Source organism: Podarcis tiliguerta (assembly GCF_965153285.1).
Source record: "Podarcis tiliguerta genome assembly, chromosome: 9".
NCBI lineage: Eukaryota > Metazoa > Chordata > Lepidosauria > Squamata > Lacertidae > Podarcis > Podarcis tiliguerta.
This window is the reverse complement of record NC_139542.1, coordinates 73121229-73135278: the sequence shown is the minus strand read 5'-3', so window position 1 is coordinate 73135278 and position 14050 is coordinate 73121229. Positions and strand designations below refer to the sequence as shown.

The 14050-nt window shown below is 40.0% G+C and overlaps 1 protein-coding gene and 1 long non-coding RNA gene across 4 annotated transcripts in view; both read right to left on the bottom strand.

The window, feature by feature from the left end:
- Positions 1–560: 560 nt before the first annotated feature.
- On the bottom strand, positions 561–5734 carry LOC310657946. Its single transcript, XR_014502026.1, has 2 exons — positions 3962–5734; positions 561–1098 (listed from the first exon to the last, which is right to left on the bottom strand). It is a non-coding gene; the product is annotated as an uncharacterized lncRNA (long non-coding RNA).
- A 1542-nt stretch (positions 5735–7276) lies between these two features.
- The window catches only part of RAB28 (RAB28, member RAS oncogene family), a 57795-nt gene continuing 51021 nt past the window's right edge, over positions 7277–14050 (bottom strand). The window contains exons 6-8 of one of the 3 annotated variants that reach the window (XM_083399179.1): positions 13136–13213; positions 9244–9344; positions 7277–7767 (exon numbers count right to left, since the gene is read on the bottom strand). In XM_083399179.1, coding sequence (XP_083255305.1) covers positions 9249–9344; positions 13136–13213 — 174 coding nt within the window. In that variant the 3' untranslated portion in view covers positions 7277–7767; positions 9244–9248. Of the gene's footprint in view, positions 7768–9243; positions 11818–12556; positions 13214–14050 lie in introns of those variants that run through there. The other 2 variants (XM_083399180.1, XR_014501998.1) reach the window with 2 other exon arrangements.

Here is a 14050-nt window from a genome sequence, read left to right as displayed (position 1 = left end):
ATTTTGACATTATTAGTTTATTTTTATTCTTAATTACAATTATTTGTTGCTTTCCACAAGAAAATATCTCAAAGTGGCCTGAAAATCCATAAAATAGTTTGACAATAATTTAAAAAGCATGCATATAGGAAAAAATACCATGGAATGCCTAAATCATCGAGTTTGTAGAACAACAGTATTACAAATCTGTTCAATCACATATAATATTCTGAGATAAATCTTTAGTTTAAGATCTCTTCGTTTATAAATTAGTGCCATTTTTTTTAACATATAGTCCTCTATTTCAGAGGCTTCTACTCTGCAGCCTCTTATAGTTGTTTTAACTGCGCGTTTTTATTTGTTTTTAGTTCTTATCTGTTTTAATTATCAGTTTTTATCCATCCATTATCTGTGTTTAATCTTGTATTTTATTCAGATGTCTTATCCTATGCCTGTTTCTTTGTCCTTATTTGCTCTAACAATTATTGTTTTTTAAAAAATCCTAACTGCTATTTTATTTATATGTGTTTTTTTAAATTGTTTGTTTTTTATCCTGGTCTGTGACCGTAATAAAGTTCATTCATATAGCCTGTGTTCCTTCTTATGTGATTTAATTGGAAATGTGCATAACAATACAAAGTGAAATTTCCAAACAAAATTGCATCCAGGCCTTTGCAGAAATAGTCATGTTGGATATTTTATAATACTGTGTTTACAAATTACACCGGTTTCATCCACGTCACCTATGAAGCTCTGCCTGAGCAGAGGGGAAGAGTCTTTCTGGCTCCGATATGTTCCAGAGTTACTTGGCAGAATCTTGGTTTCATCTGTCAGCTGTGACTCCCTGTCCCAAGCACAATTCTTGGTCAACTCCTGCCTCCGCTATGATGCTGCTGACGATTCTATCCTGCCCATCCAACTCAGTTCACAGTGAGCGAGCATTTTCTCCGTCACGCACGCACACCCACTGCTAAAATGTTCGCCAAAAAACCTGAGCAGTTTCAGCTCCAGTATCAGTTAGGGGCCCAATGAATCAGCTGGAGATAAACTCATGCCAAATAGCCATGTTCCTCCCTGCAACGCTGCTTGTTTTTCATTGTACTTGTGGGGGGAAAGATGCTGGAAAAATGAAGCACACTGATTATCTGACTGGTATACAAAACCCTGCAAGCAATGAGCAACATCAAAACTCAGAATTTGTTAAAATTAGCAGCTTAAAATAGCTTTGAACCAGGGGCTGAGGGGGGCTGTGACACCGGGCGCATTTTTCTAAGAGGGTGCAACCAAGCGCCCACACAACAGGCTCCCTCATTGGAGCCTGGCTCTGGCGCATGAGGGAACTCCAGAGACAGGCAGCTTCCTTGTGCCCAATGCTACCATCCACAACTCCATTCCCGGGTCAATCCTGCGACGCACACGCCCCAGGTGTGCTTTTCAGGGTAAGCTGCGGTGGGCTCCCCATCCTCCTTGCCCCTTCCCTCTTGGGGGCGTGCTCTGCACACCTGCCCCAGGTAGCATGAGCTTATGCACTGCCACTGCTTTGACAATCAGTCTCTCTATGGGCCTTTTAACCATCTCTCCTAAATGGCGTTTCATTTCTTGTCTTTCAGATTTTATCAGTTCTGTTCACTTTCTGTATTGCTTCAACTCTGGCTGTCCATCTCCATCTCCTTCTCCTGAATTCCTTTTGGTGGTGGGGTACTACCAGAAAACTGACACAGCTGGGAGAGGGTCCTTCCTACTGGAAATCCGCAGAGGAATGTTCTTTTGTGGACCAACAATTGCTATTCCAATTCCAGCCCTCACCTCAGGTCTATCTACATGCTTAGCAGTCAACAACCTTGCAGAGAAAAAGAATGACTGCCATGCTTAATAAGCCTAGAAGCAAAAGTTAAACAATAAAACTGGACACACAAAAAGGTAAATGGCCCCCTGACCATTAGGTCCAGTCGTGACTGACTCTGGGGTTGCGGCGCTCATCTCGCTTTACTGGCCGAGGTAGCCGGCGTACAGCTTCTGGGTCATGTGGCCAGCATGACTAAGCCGCTTCTGGCGAACCAGAGCAGTGCATGGAAACGCCCTTTACTTTCCCGCCGGAGCAGTACCTATTTATCTACTTGCACTTTGACTTGCTTTTGAACTGCTAGGTTGGCAGGACACACAATACTGAACAGCAACTAGCACTGCTATTGTATGAAAATGAGAACGGGACACATTCTTAAAGCACACACACACAAATTCTAGTCCATTTTCTACATAGTAGATTCCCATCATTTGATGTGCTGGTTGGAACTAACAGCAGAAGCATCTTCATTGGGCAACCTAGCTTAAATTATACAGTTGGCAACAGACCTGAGCATATTCCTTTGCAAAGATTACAGTATGGGCAGAATTTTGTAGGAGAGAAGCAAATGCAAATTCATATTTTTGAGTTCAAATCAGCTAATTATGTTTTCAAAGCTTTCAGAAACTGTGCCAGTTCTGAAGAATCCATTTTGAGATAGGACAGCCAGAAGAGTACTACATAAATGGTCACACTGTAGCTTTTTATAATGGCACGGACCCTTAATGGATCATCCATCCATTTCCTGCTAATTCCAGTGCAACTATTGTACACTGAATCAGAATTTTTCACATGGCAAGAGCAGCATGAAAAGTATGAAGCACACAGTATATGGATGGCAATTAACAAACTGCTAAGGCTCATATGTATTTTATTTAAAACATTTCTACCCCAGCCAGCCATTTCGGGATATTGTTTCATTTTCCCTCCTCCTTATTTTTCCCTTGCCTCCTTCAACAGACATGTAGTGCTCATTGGAGTGCTTCAGATTTATTTGTCCCATTAAATTTTCTTCTAAAGAGCCCCCCTCCTTCTCCAAAACTTGGGGTGCCCTGCTGATACCTCCCTCGTTTTTCTCAATAGCCTCATTTTGGCCGCACAGACAGCATGCATCAGCACATGAGCTCACTATTAGTATATGCACTTAAATAATGGACGTGTGCAGTGTAGACACCAACTTGAACCTTAAACACTACAGATCTTAAACACCACAGCCATTTTCTTCTGCTGCTTCTTTTATAATGTCAGGGAAGAAATGTACTAAGAGTTATGAATATGATGCTGGGTGGTGCTGGGAAATCTGTTTGTTTTGAGAATTACTTTCCAATGCTTTGCCAAGCATTGTATGTTTTGTGAGCTGTCTAAATAGACATGTTTTTGTAACTTAAATTGTGCTTCCCCAAAGATGAATTAACTAACTAGCTGTAAGGCCAGAGTCATCTCAACATGGAAGCAAAATAATGATCTGCTCCATTTCAGTTAACGAGCAAAGTCTTGGTGGTAACCCTTTCATTTTACTGAGGCTTTGCTTCAGCTCTGAAAATGGGAGTCTTTACCATTGTAAACAATTTCAAAGCATAAAGACAGAATACGACCTGCAAAATGCAGATTCAGCACATGAATTATATGGCAATAAATCTTTTCTTCTTTTCTATTTGATTTCTTTGCCATTCAACATCCCCTGCTGGCAAAGGCAAACTTAGATGGCATAGCTGTGGTTTTCTCCAAAACCATAATCAAATACTGATCAGACTAATAGCTTCATTTTCTTCTGTCTTACTGTGATGAGGAACATGTACATCTACAGTCTTTGATATTTCAGTATCAAGAAATTTATCAATATGGGTACCAAAGGAGAGTTGCTTGTTTAAAACCCACACCATTCGTGTAATAAATTATTAGATGAATAACATTAATCTGACAGCAATTCACAAAGATGTATCGATGCAGCCAGTGGAGTATTTTCTTTTTAATCTAGTGAAGAGGTTGTGTGGTTAATCTGGAGGTGTTCAAGACCCCTGAGCATCAAATGGCTGAAACACAAGCATTAAGAGGAACATGAATGCAAAAGCTTGCTAGTCTAACATGTAAAGTTACAGCCAGTGATATTTTTCCAGAAAATGAGGTGTAGGAACTCACCATGAACACCTCCCTTGTTCTCTTATAATGGCAATGGCACCCACCCGAGAGGCGCCGGAACTCAGTTCTGACAAGTTCTTGCTGAAAGAAAAAGCCCTGGTTATAACCTAAGAAAAAAAGTGATGGAGATGGATTGAGGATGAAATCTGTAAATTTAAATTTAAACCTCCTGTCCCACATGTGTGGGAGAAATATTAATGTAAACAGGCTGTGTTATTGGAAGCTAGGAACCAGGCAATTACACATTTTATTCCTGTTTATTTATGATATGCTGGCCTTTCCCCTCTTTGTCTCTGTTGCTAAGAATAAACCATATGCTTTAGTAAAAAATAAAAAAAAAAGGTTTACTTCCATTTCAGTGTGGGCATCAAGTGCATCAAGTAATATGCAGGTGAAAAATGCGTCTTAGTTACAAAACACAAAATTAGTTTCCAAATTAGAGTCTGGGCTCTCAGCAGAGCCCATGAATATTCATCTGCTCACAGTGCTGGGCTTGAAAGAGGGAGCACTCAGGCAGGAAGTAAGCACATAAGATTATCTCCTTTGTTAGAAATTCTCACCAAAGCATTTAGGAAGTGGTCTCATGTTGATTCAGGAACTCTATATGAGTGTCATAAGCCTGTGTGGCAATCATGCATTTGTGATTTTGATTGCAAAACCAACAAAAGGAGGGTCTCCATTCCCTTCCTCCAGTGATGTAACCAACCAATCATACTGGGAGATAAGTTTTCATAACCTGACTTAATAGCATGGGTTGGTACCAGATACCAGTAAGTATCATGGAACCTAGTTGGATCCTACTTAAATTACTTGGTTTTGGAAACTTGGTACGGGAACCATTTCCTGATGTCATACAGACCTTGTCCATTATCTTATTGGTCCCAGACAGCTAGGCAAAGTTTTTGCTGGGCTGCTCCATCTCTGTGTGAGAATGGAATTCTACTTCCCAAGACGACTCCTTGGTAGAATAAGGGCTGTGTGCAGGTCCTATCTACTGCAAGCCAACTATTGGGCTATAGTATGCATCCCTTGTTGTAGGAGCGCTGCACACAAGCAGGTGTTGCATATACAGTTCCACCACTAAAAAGCTCATTCAACTAGCTGGCGTGGGACATGCTTAACCTATTTTGGGGGAACAATAAAAGACCTGCCAGGTTAGGGCATCATTGGTGTGCCAGGGAGGGGCAGCACCATCTGTCTACCTCCACCTCCCTTCAAGATGAAAGCAGACTGCCAAGTCAGTCAGGTCTAGGTATCTGGGAAATTTCTGGAAAGCTTCCTAGACGTTGTGTAATATGGAGGAAGTCTCCCAGTGGCCAGGTTTTCCCAGTTTTTGCAAGATTTGAGGCTGATGAGCTTCTTCCCACTTTGTTTGGCTTCACTGGCAGGCAACATGCTGCGCAGCCCACCCACAGCACCACAGCCTTTATCTGGTTGCTGTCTTTGCTTTTTTTAAATCTCATGTACGGTGTGGAAACACTACCCCAGCTCCTGTACCTCCCCACAGATAAAGTTACCATGAGCTGAGACCACACAGCTATATAGGCCAATCCTGTCTATTCTAACAGGCATAGGACTGTCCCAGCTGCAGTACCCCAAATCCCTTTAAAAGGAGATGCCAGAGATTGAGCTTTGTACCTTCTATGTGCAAAAATATGAGTTCTGCCGTTGATTAAAAGGCTTCCCCATAAATTTTACAAACAAGATATGCAGGCAAATCTGTTTTCATACATTAAAGGCACAGGGTTGTCATTAACGTAACACTATGGTGAACATTCTGTCAGCAAAAACAGAACATTTCCCCCCTCTCCTTCCTTGAGCAGATTTGGGGACAGTATGGGGCACACATGGGGGAAGGAGAGGGGGGGTTCCCCCCTGCGCAAGTCGTTAGTTGAATACCGGCCATAGTGCTCATAAATGGAGCTGAAATTAACGTTTGTGAATCTAGCAAGAAATTTTATCTGCCCCTTTGTCACCTATTGATGGAAATCACTGCTAAGTGACAACTGTAACCCATTTTGCTAATGTTGGTTCACACTCTGCTCTTTTTCTCAAGCCAATAGAGAGACTCAAAGGGAGAAAGACAGAGAGAAAAGCAAATGGGTTGGCTTGGGGGCTATCAACATTTCCCTTGAATGTTTCCATTAAGTATCTTAAAACATTGCCTCATCTTTGACAAACACAAGAATATATCCAGAAATCTCACTTCATTTTTTCCTACATGGAGATCAAATACCTCTCAAAATCCCACGGAGATGACAGAGCTCATGTTTATACTCCGTGTCAGGGCTCTGATCCAGACAATACAAAGGAAGACTTATATACGTTTTACTTCATCTGGTATTCCACTCTCGACACAACTTAGCTTACACCCATTGTTAAATCCAAGAACACAGGCATCCAATGATTTTTAAAAGCCCGACTCTGCAAGGACAAAAATGAATAACGGTTCTTTTCACTAGTAGGCATGCTAACTTTAGCCTCTCTTAATACAATACCAGGATTCCATGCCAAAAATAAAGCCAAAGCCAATTAAGAATCCAGAGCTTTAAATGTGGTAAGTCTTCACCCATTTCAACCAAGATGTAGAATTCAAACCTGAGTTGGTAACTCCTTAGGATTTTGGGTTCTGGCAAGTCGTTGAAACCAAATAGTTTTGAGTCAACAGTTTATTTCAACACTTCTCACGACACTTTCCACCCCTAGAAAATGCATGTAGAAGACAAACAAAACCAACTGAGCAGCTGGAAACACCCATTTTAAAATCCAATCAGTGTCAAACTGAGTGAAGTGGGGTAGGAAACCCACATGGGCTGAAAAGGCTGCATTCTACAGGGAGCTAAAAGCAGAAGATAGGAATGGAAACTTTACTTTTACTATCTCCTATTTAAGGAAAATTCCAATTTGTAAATATCTGGGAAGCAGTTTATATGAAATACTTTGAATGGTTTAAGTATTGGTACGGGGGGAAACTACTTATATATCCGATTGGCATGTTAAGCTGGAATCCAGATTGGTTTCATAAAGAAATGTTCTCGTCCTCTGTGCCAGTTATGCTGCAATCACAAAAATTGTTAGTCTAAAATCTTAAAAACTGATTCAGTCCTCAGAAGAAGAAAGATCCTTTTGACCATCTGTTGTACTAACAAAAGAACAAGGGCCGACTGGTTTGAAGAAGACCTGAAACACCTTGCGATGTAACAATGAATATGGATTATTCTAAATGACATGGCAATGTGTTGCTCACAATGGTAAAATGAGGGATCTCTCCCGCTCTGCTTCTAACAAACGAAAGGACAAAATGAGAAACAATCATGTCTATAAGCAGAGATTTATTTTCAACTCCACAGCTGTATTTCAAGCATCACTGATTATCCAGTATCATTTATACATTTTTAATTTCCCTGTCCCACAAAGTGACAATATATGTAAAGGGCATCTGTATACATAGTTGTATTCCTTTATTGAAATATAATTCACAAGGTTATAGATATATATAGATATATATCTCATAATTTTTCAAAGTGTGTGGTCCCAACATTTGAATCTTGACTAGCCAAAAACACTGCCTGCTGCTTTTCAACACACAAAAGGGTAGTAAGTTCTTGAAACTTCTAAACGCTCTACAGAAATGTTCCCTGTTAAAACAACATTCCGGGCAACGTCTTTGCAAAGGTAGTATGGCTGCCAAAGGAGATCAATACAAAAAAAGTTCACTGAATTGTACACATTGAGCTTCTAGGAGAGTTAACTGTTCTTGTCACGGGCTCCTGGCTATAGTTTACAATATCCGCCTTCACTACACTCTGTGGGGAGGAGAGAGAGAAAAGAAAAACAGAAGAGGTTATAGCAAGCGAATCCGAAGGAAACACTGTTCCAAAGTGCTAGTAAAACATTTCACATGTTAATGACTGGACTATGAAATATGGAACATTTAAAAAGAACAAGAAAGAGAAAAGGTATGCTGTGGTCTGCTGTTCTCAGAAATCATTCATGTTTTGGTATAACACGTAGTGCATATTTAAGTATTTTTTATAAATATTAAAGGGTTATGATAAGCAAGTACTGATTCCAGTTCTAAATACTGGTTCCTTTGTTCCAAATGAGGGGGGAAAGGGCTCTAGCTTGTAACGTTTTTCTGTCACTTACTCTACAGCGATATATTTACTAGTCCTGACCTGAAATTTTGTAAAGTTTGAATTTAGACACCGAAAAATGATTTTTTTTCAGCTGTGTGGGATTCCCCTTAAAAGTGATTTACACACAGACAGACAGACACACAAACACACTCTTCAGAGTTCTGTTTTGAAGCTGCAATAAACCAAGCCTATAATTATCACTATTACTGCTATTATTGATTCATTAATCACATTCTAAAACACCATCTCAAGACAATTTACACACAAGAGAATTAAAAATAGTAAAAAAAAAAACACTGAAAACAAAAGCCCTGTAAAATTAGGAGAGAATGATGTCACTTAGTGTGGATATCTCACTCTGAAGGAGTTCCCATGGCTCAGGTGATGCTGGCAGCTTCATCACCAATCAGTGCCACATGGCAAAACTTTCATCCCAAGCTAGCTCTATGTGCATATATGCTTTCAGGTGCACATCCTCAGCCACACTCACCCCCAGCTAGTCAAAAATGCATGATTCAGTTGGGAAGGGAATGGTGACTCAGTTGTCTCACACACTCCCTTATCTCCATAGCATTTGCTTTCTTGCAAGTAATTCCAGATATTTTTAATAAGGAATATGAAAGCAGGTGGGTGGGGGTGACATGTTTTGTACAGGGCAAAAATATTAACTGCATGTGTTAACATCCGCCTTCTTCTCCTTTTTTAAAAAAGGAGAATACAGTACATAATTCCACCATTATTATATTTTTTCTTTTTTCCTAAGACTTGATAGTGGACAACAGTATCTGTGGCTGCTTTAGTCCCATTCGTGCATTTCCCCTTTTGAGCTTCTCCTTCCAAAAGTGATCCCCTATGTCACCTGTAAAGTCATCCCTGAAACTCGGGCAAAAAGCAGTTTCTAATCTAGCACAGAGGTTATAAGAGGTTGCTATAGTTGCTATAGGAGGTTGCAACTGTTGGTCCCAAAGTTTGTCCCACCCAAATCCAATTGAAATTGGAAGGCACCTAATATTCTCTCGTTTGGGAGCCAAAATATTAGCTATTGCAAATACACAAATCAGAAGGAAACACAATATCAAGGTTAGTATTTCAAGCAAATGAAATAGTAACATTTGTTAAAACACTGTCTTTCTACTACACTACCTGAACTATTGCACTGAACAGACTTTACTCTGACAGCTGGCAGCGCTCTGCTGTTGATTATCTTCTTCAGGATACTTCACTAGTTCTGCCCTGACAACATGCTGCAGCCACATGTCAAGCAGTAGACAGAACAAGGAGGCGAGTGGAAAAACAGAGAGACACAGATCAACTATTAGAAAGGAAGACAAGACCGACACAAATGAACAGCAGCAACAAACAAAAGCCATCGCATTCCAGACACCATGCAGCATTTGTGTGCTGTTGGGAAGAGTCTCTGAAGCAATATCTCTCCCCGCACACTCCTTTCAGAGCAAAACGTTTATTGGGAAGACCTCACCAACGACAGTCCTGAGCTGATCCCCATCCTCCAACATGGAGCCCCAGGAATGCCTGGAATCATCACAGCACTTGCACCTTTGAGTGTCCATGCATGAGTACAAGAACGTGCATTGGGGCTGCAAAACATGCATTGCAAAGTCTTCATGCAGATCTGTCTAAAGGAAAAGCTTGACTCACAAAGCCCAAGCCCATCAAAGCAATCAATGAAGTTTAATCTCAGCAGAGGTAAGAAAAGTTTATTGAGTGGAGAGGGATAAGAAAATTAAGAGGAAGGGAAATGTGAGGATTAGTTTCTCCCCCCGCCCCCCCATTTCTACCTGCAGCCCTTTCTGTACATGGGGCCAGATTCAGCTGAATGGCATGTGAGTGGAAGCCAAAGCAATGAGCCCCACAAGTGCAGTGGAGCTTCCCCTGCTCCCCTAAGCCCCCTCCCCGCCTGCAAATTGTCTCGGGGGGGGGGGTTGGAGAATGCAAAAATGCTTGCACTGAAAAATGAATATAATAGCATGACTGTGAATTCCTCCCATAGGTCACAAACAACTGTTTTGTGTCCAAGCGATACTTGGAAATTGTTTTAAATTTCAGAAGTGAGATACATACATACATACATACATACATACATACATAATATATTGTAACAAAACAAAAAAAGTCAGAAAATGAGCCTCTGCCTAAGAGGTGATTGGATTTCATGCAGCCACGGAGTTTTCAGCTACATACTGCAATGTTTTGTATATTCCATGCTGCAGATAATAGATTTCAATAGTATTTAGTATAACATAATTTTGAAAAGATCTTGTAAGTATAGTAAGCCTGCAATTTACATGCATTTAACTTGAGTGCATTCAGCTTTATAAGCCTAGCAAAAGGGGGGGGGGTGAAACCGGTGGGGATTTGGGCAATCCCACCCACCATTGAACTCAATGTGTTTTGACTATACACAATTTTGACTATACATGATCCCCAGAATGTGACCCCTGCATAAATTGTGGGCTTACTGTATTTAATAACAAAACAATATTCAAAAAAGGAAACATAAAATAGATTTCTTCTAGAGTAACCTTTTCAGAATCACACCATTTTCCCTTCAACGGGACCTGCTTTTCCTATGGAATGTCTTCCTCCCGTCCCAGTACCAAGAGTTTTCAGCTCTTTTGGTTCTGAGTCGGTTGTTATGCTGGCTTATGTTGCATTGATTTGGTTTTATGTTTTATGGCTGTTGCTTATGTGGCTTAAATTATTTGTTTTATTGTACCCGTGACCTGGGATTGTTTTGTGATGAACAGTGGGTTGAAAATATGTCTAAATAAATAAAATAATTTCTCTTTTCTCAGAGAAGTCACAAAGTTTCCCTGAGTTACTTGTTTTCTTAATTTTTTTGTAAGCTGGCTTTTTTTCACAGCTGTTCCAGAAATTTCAATAAGACTGTTAAGAATAACTATATTTAGGACTACAGCCCAAACATATTTTTACATATTTTAAAAGTATAGATTACCTAATTGCATAAATATTTCTTTTTTAAGATAACTTCTCTCTAAATAAGAAAGGGTAACAGATACAGGTGACAAAGGTTCTGAATTTATGATCTGATTATGTGCTCTGCCTGACTTCTGACTGATCATCATCATATTATCTAATCAGGTAGACAAGAGTTATGATTCACTGGACTCCAGGACTCACAGTATTATGAGAAGAATTCAATTTCATGAAGATGTTAACAAAAGAGCAATGTTATCTGCACTTAAACAGTGTTATCTGACCTCACAGGACTTAATTTCTATGCAGCAGGCTTCCTGCTGCAGTTGAGAGAGAATTCTAAGACTCACTGAGCAATCAATTGTTGCTCAAAAAGCTGGGCTAAATCCTATGCTGTTTACAATATCTAGGCTAGTGACCTATGTTTAAGCCACTACATGGCATTAGATTAAAACAATTTGGACTTTTAAAAGAATTTCAGCTCAATTAACAAAGAAATAACATTACCCTTTTGGTAAACTGTGTATACCCATCTCCAGATCTGAACTAATATGTCTTCCAAAGGTCCAGGTTCTGTAACTTATCAGATTCTCTTGATTGGCAGATTTGATAGACAAGTCTATTTCATTGCATACCAAATGTTGTTAGTTTATTTAACTGCATGTTAACAACAATATATATACACTAGCAAAAACAAAAAACATAACACCTCCATGGTTTCATCATTGTTTTATGTCATATACTGCTCTGAAATACAAACTGGATGAATCATAGAATCATAGAGTGCAGCCCAGAATTGCATTGGCTTTTTTAGCTGCCTTCTTGAACTGTGGTGCCCAGAACTGGACACGGTACTCCAGGTGAGGTCTGACCAGAGCAGAATACAGTGGCACTATTACTTCCCTTGATCTAGATGCTATACTCCCATTGATGCAGCCCAGAATTGCATTGGCTTTTTTAGCTGCCGCGTCACACTGTTGGCTCATGTCAAGTTTGTGGTCAACCAAGACTCCTAGATCCTTTTCACATGTACTGCTCTCAAGCCAGGTGTCACCCATCTTGTATTTGGGCCTCTCATTTTTTTTTTGCCCAAGTGCAATACTTTACATTTCTCCCTGTTAAAGTTCATCTTGTTTGTTTTGGCCCAGTTCTCTAATCTGTCAAGGTCGTTTTGAAGTGTGATCCTGTCCTCTGGGGTGTTAGCCACCCTTCCCAGTTTGGTGTCATCTGCAAATTTGATCAGGATGTCCAAGTCGTTGATAAAGATGTTGAATAAGACCGGGCCCAAGACAGAACCCTGTGGCACCCCACTAGTCACTCTTCTCCAGGATGAAGAGGAACCATTGATGAGCACCCTTTGGGTCCGGTCAGTCAGCCAGTTACAAATCCACTGAGTGGTAGCATAGTCAAGACCGCATTTTACCAGCTTCTTTACAAGAATATCATGGGGCACCTTGTCAAATGCCTTGCTGAAATCAAGGTAGGCTACATCCACTACGTGAACGATGATATAGAAATGATTTAGAGAATTACTAAATAAATAAAGTGCAGAACTGAGTCCTAAATCTATCCAAATGTCAAGGGATGCCATGGGGGAGCAAGGACATCTCTTATGCTGCACAAATCTTAATGTCACATCATCAACTTACTGGTTTACAATTTTTAAACAGGGCCAGGATACTATTCTACTAAGGAAATGCAAACGTTTGGGCTCAACACTCTACTTACAACTTCATGTGAGGTAGCCTTACAAAAACTTTAACTGCAGCTTAAGAAAAAAATTCTGTGAGAACTCCATAATGAGCCTTAAGTAGCTCTCTGGGTAATGAGAAAAAAATGGAGAGTTATGGGTATCTCTGGATATGCAAGAAAACAATGGTGTTGAACTCTAAAGCTTTGACACCATGTTCAGAGGAAGGTTTTAGAAAACAATTTATGAGCGGAAGAGTGTTAAGAGTTTGTCCAGAAAAGCAAAGAAACAAAACTGCCATACCTCAGAGTAAGATATATCATTAATTCACACATTTAAAAGAAAATGCACATCGGCTAGTCAAAGCAATATGCTCAGAAACATCACCTGTGATAGCTCTATTTCCGCTTTGTTTAATTTGACGTCAAGGAGGTCAGCAGCAATTTTTTGAAAACACAGGAAGACCTATTTAAAAAGGAAAGGCGTAAGTGATTAGAAACAGACTTCCTAGAGTTACTACAAATATGGCAAAAAAATCCTGAACTATAAACAATGAAATATAAAAAATACAACCTGTGCAAGATATCTCAAGAGCTTTCCTTTTGTGAATTTCATGCCAGCAACTGCAGCAATATTTTCATACAAACTAGTTTCATTTGTTTTACAATAAACACTACGCTGATTTTTCTCCACTGACAGTTCCTTCAGTTGGTCAAAAATAAGCTCTTCCACAGAATGCCTAGTCTAAAACGATGCCTGGACTAATTTGACAAATGCATTAACAATACTTTTTTTAAAAAAAAGGTTTTACCAAACATCCAACAGAGTCAGGTTTCAGCACGACAGCACCATGCCTATCAGGTTTAGAACACCAGCAGATCACTCCCTAAAGCACTGGTGATGGGCCACTTTACTATAATTTAAATCCTGCTAGCAGCTGAAACCGTCTGCTATGCTATTTGAATTAATGTTGAAAGAAAATAATTTGTGACCAGGGGGCTTCACCAAAAAATTCATGCAAAGAACATATGTCTTTGGTGTTGCTGTTCCCCATAAAGAAGGGGACTATGGAGTCTACCAGGCAGCCTCTCTGCAGAGAAGTGGGGAGGCATGCCAGAAGTTGAGAAGGAGAAGACGCAAAAGGGCCCTTTGCAAGAGTTTTGGGCTTTGAACTGGATACCATTATAGGCACCTTGGATACCACTCATTGTTAAGAATGTTTAAAAGATATGTTGATCTCTGCAAAGTGGCTCCATTGACTGGGACTATGTTTTTTTATCTCCTTGTTTTGATTTTTACATT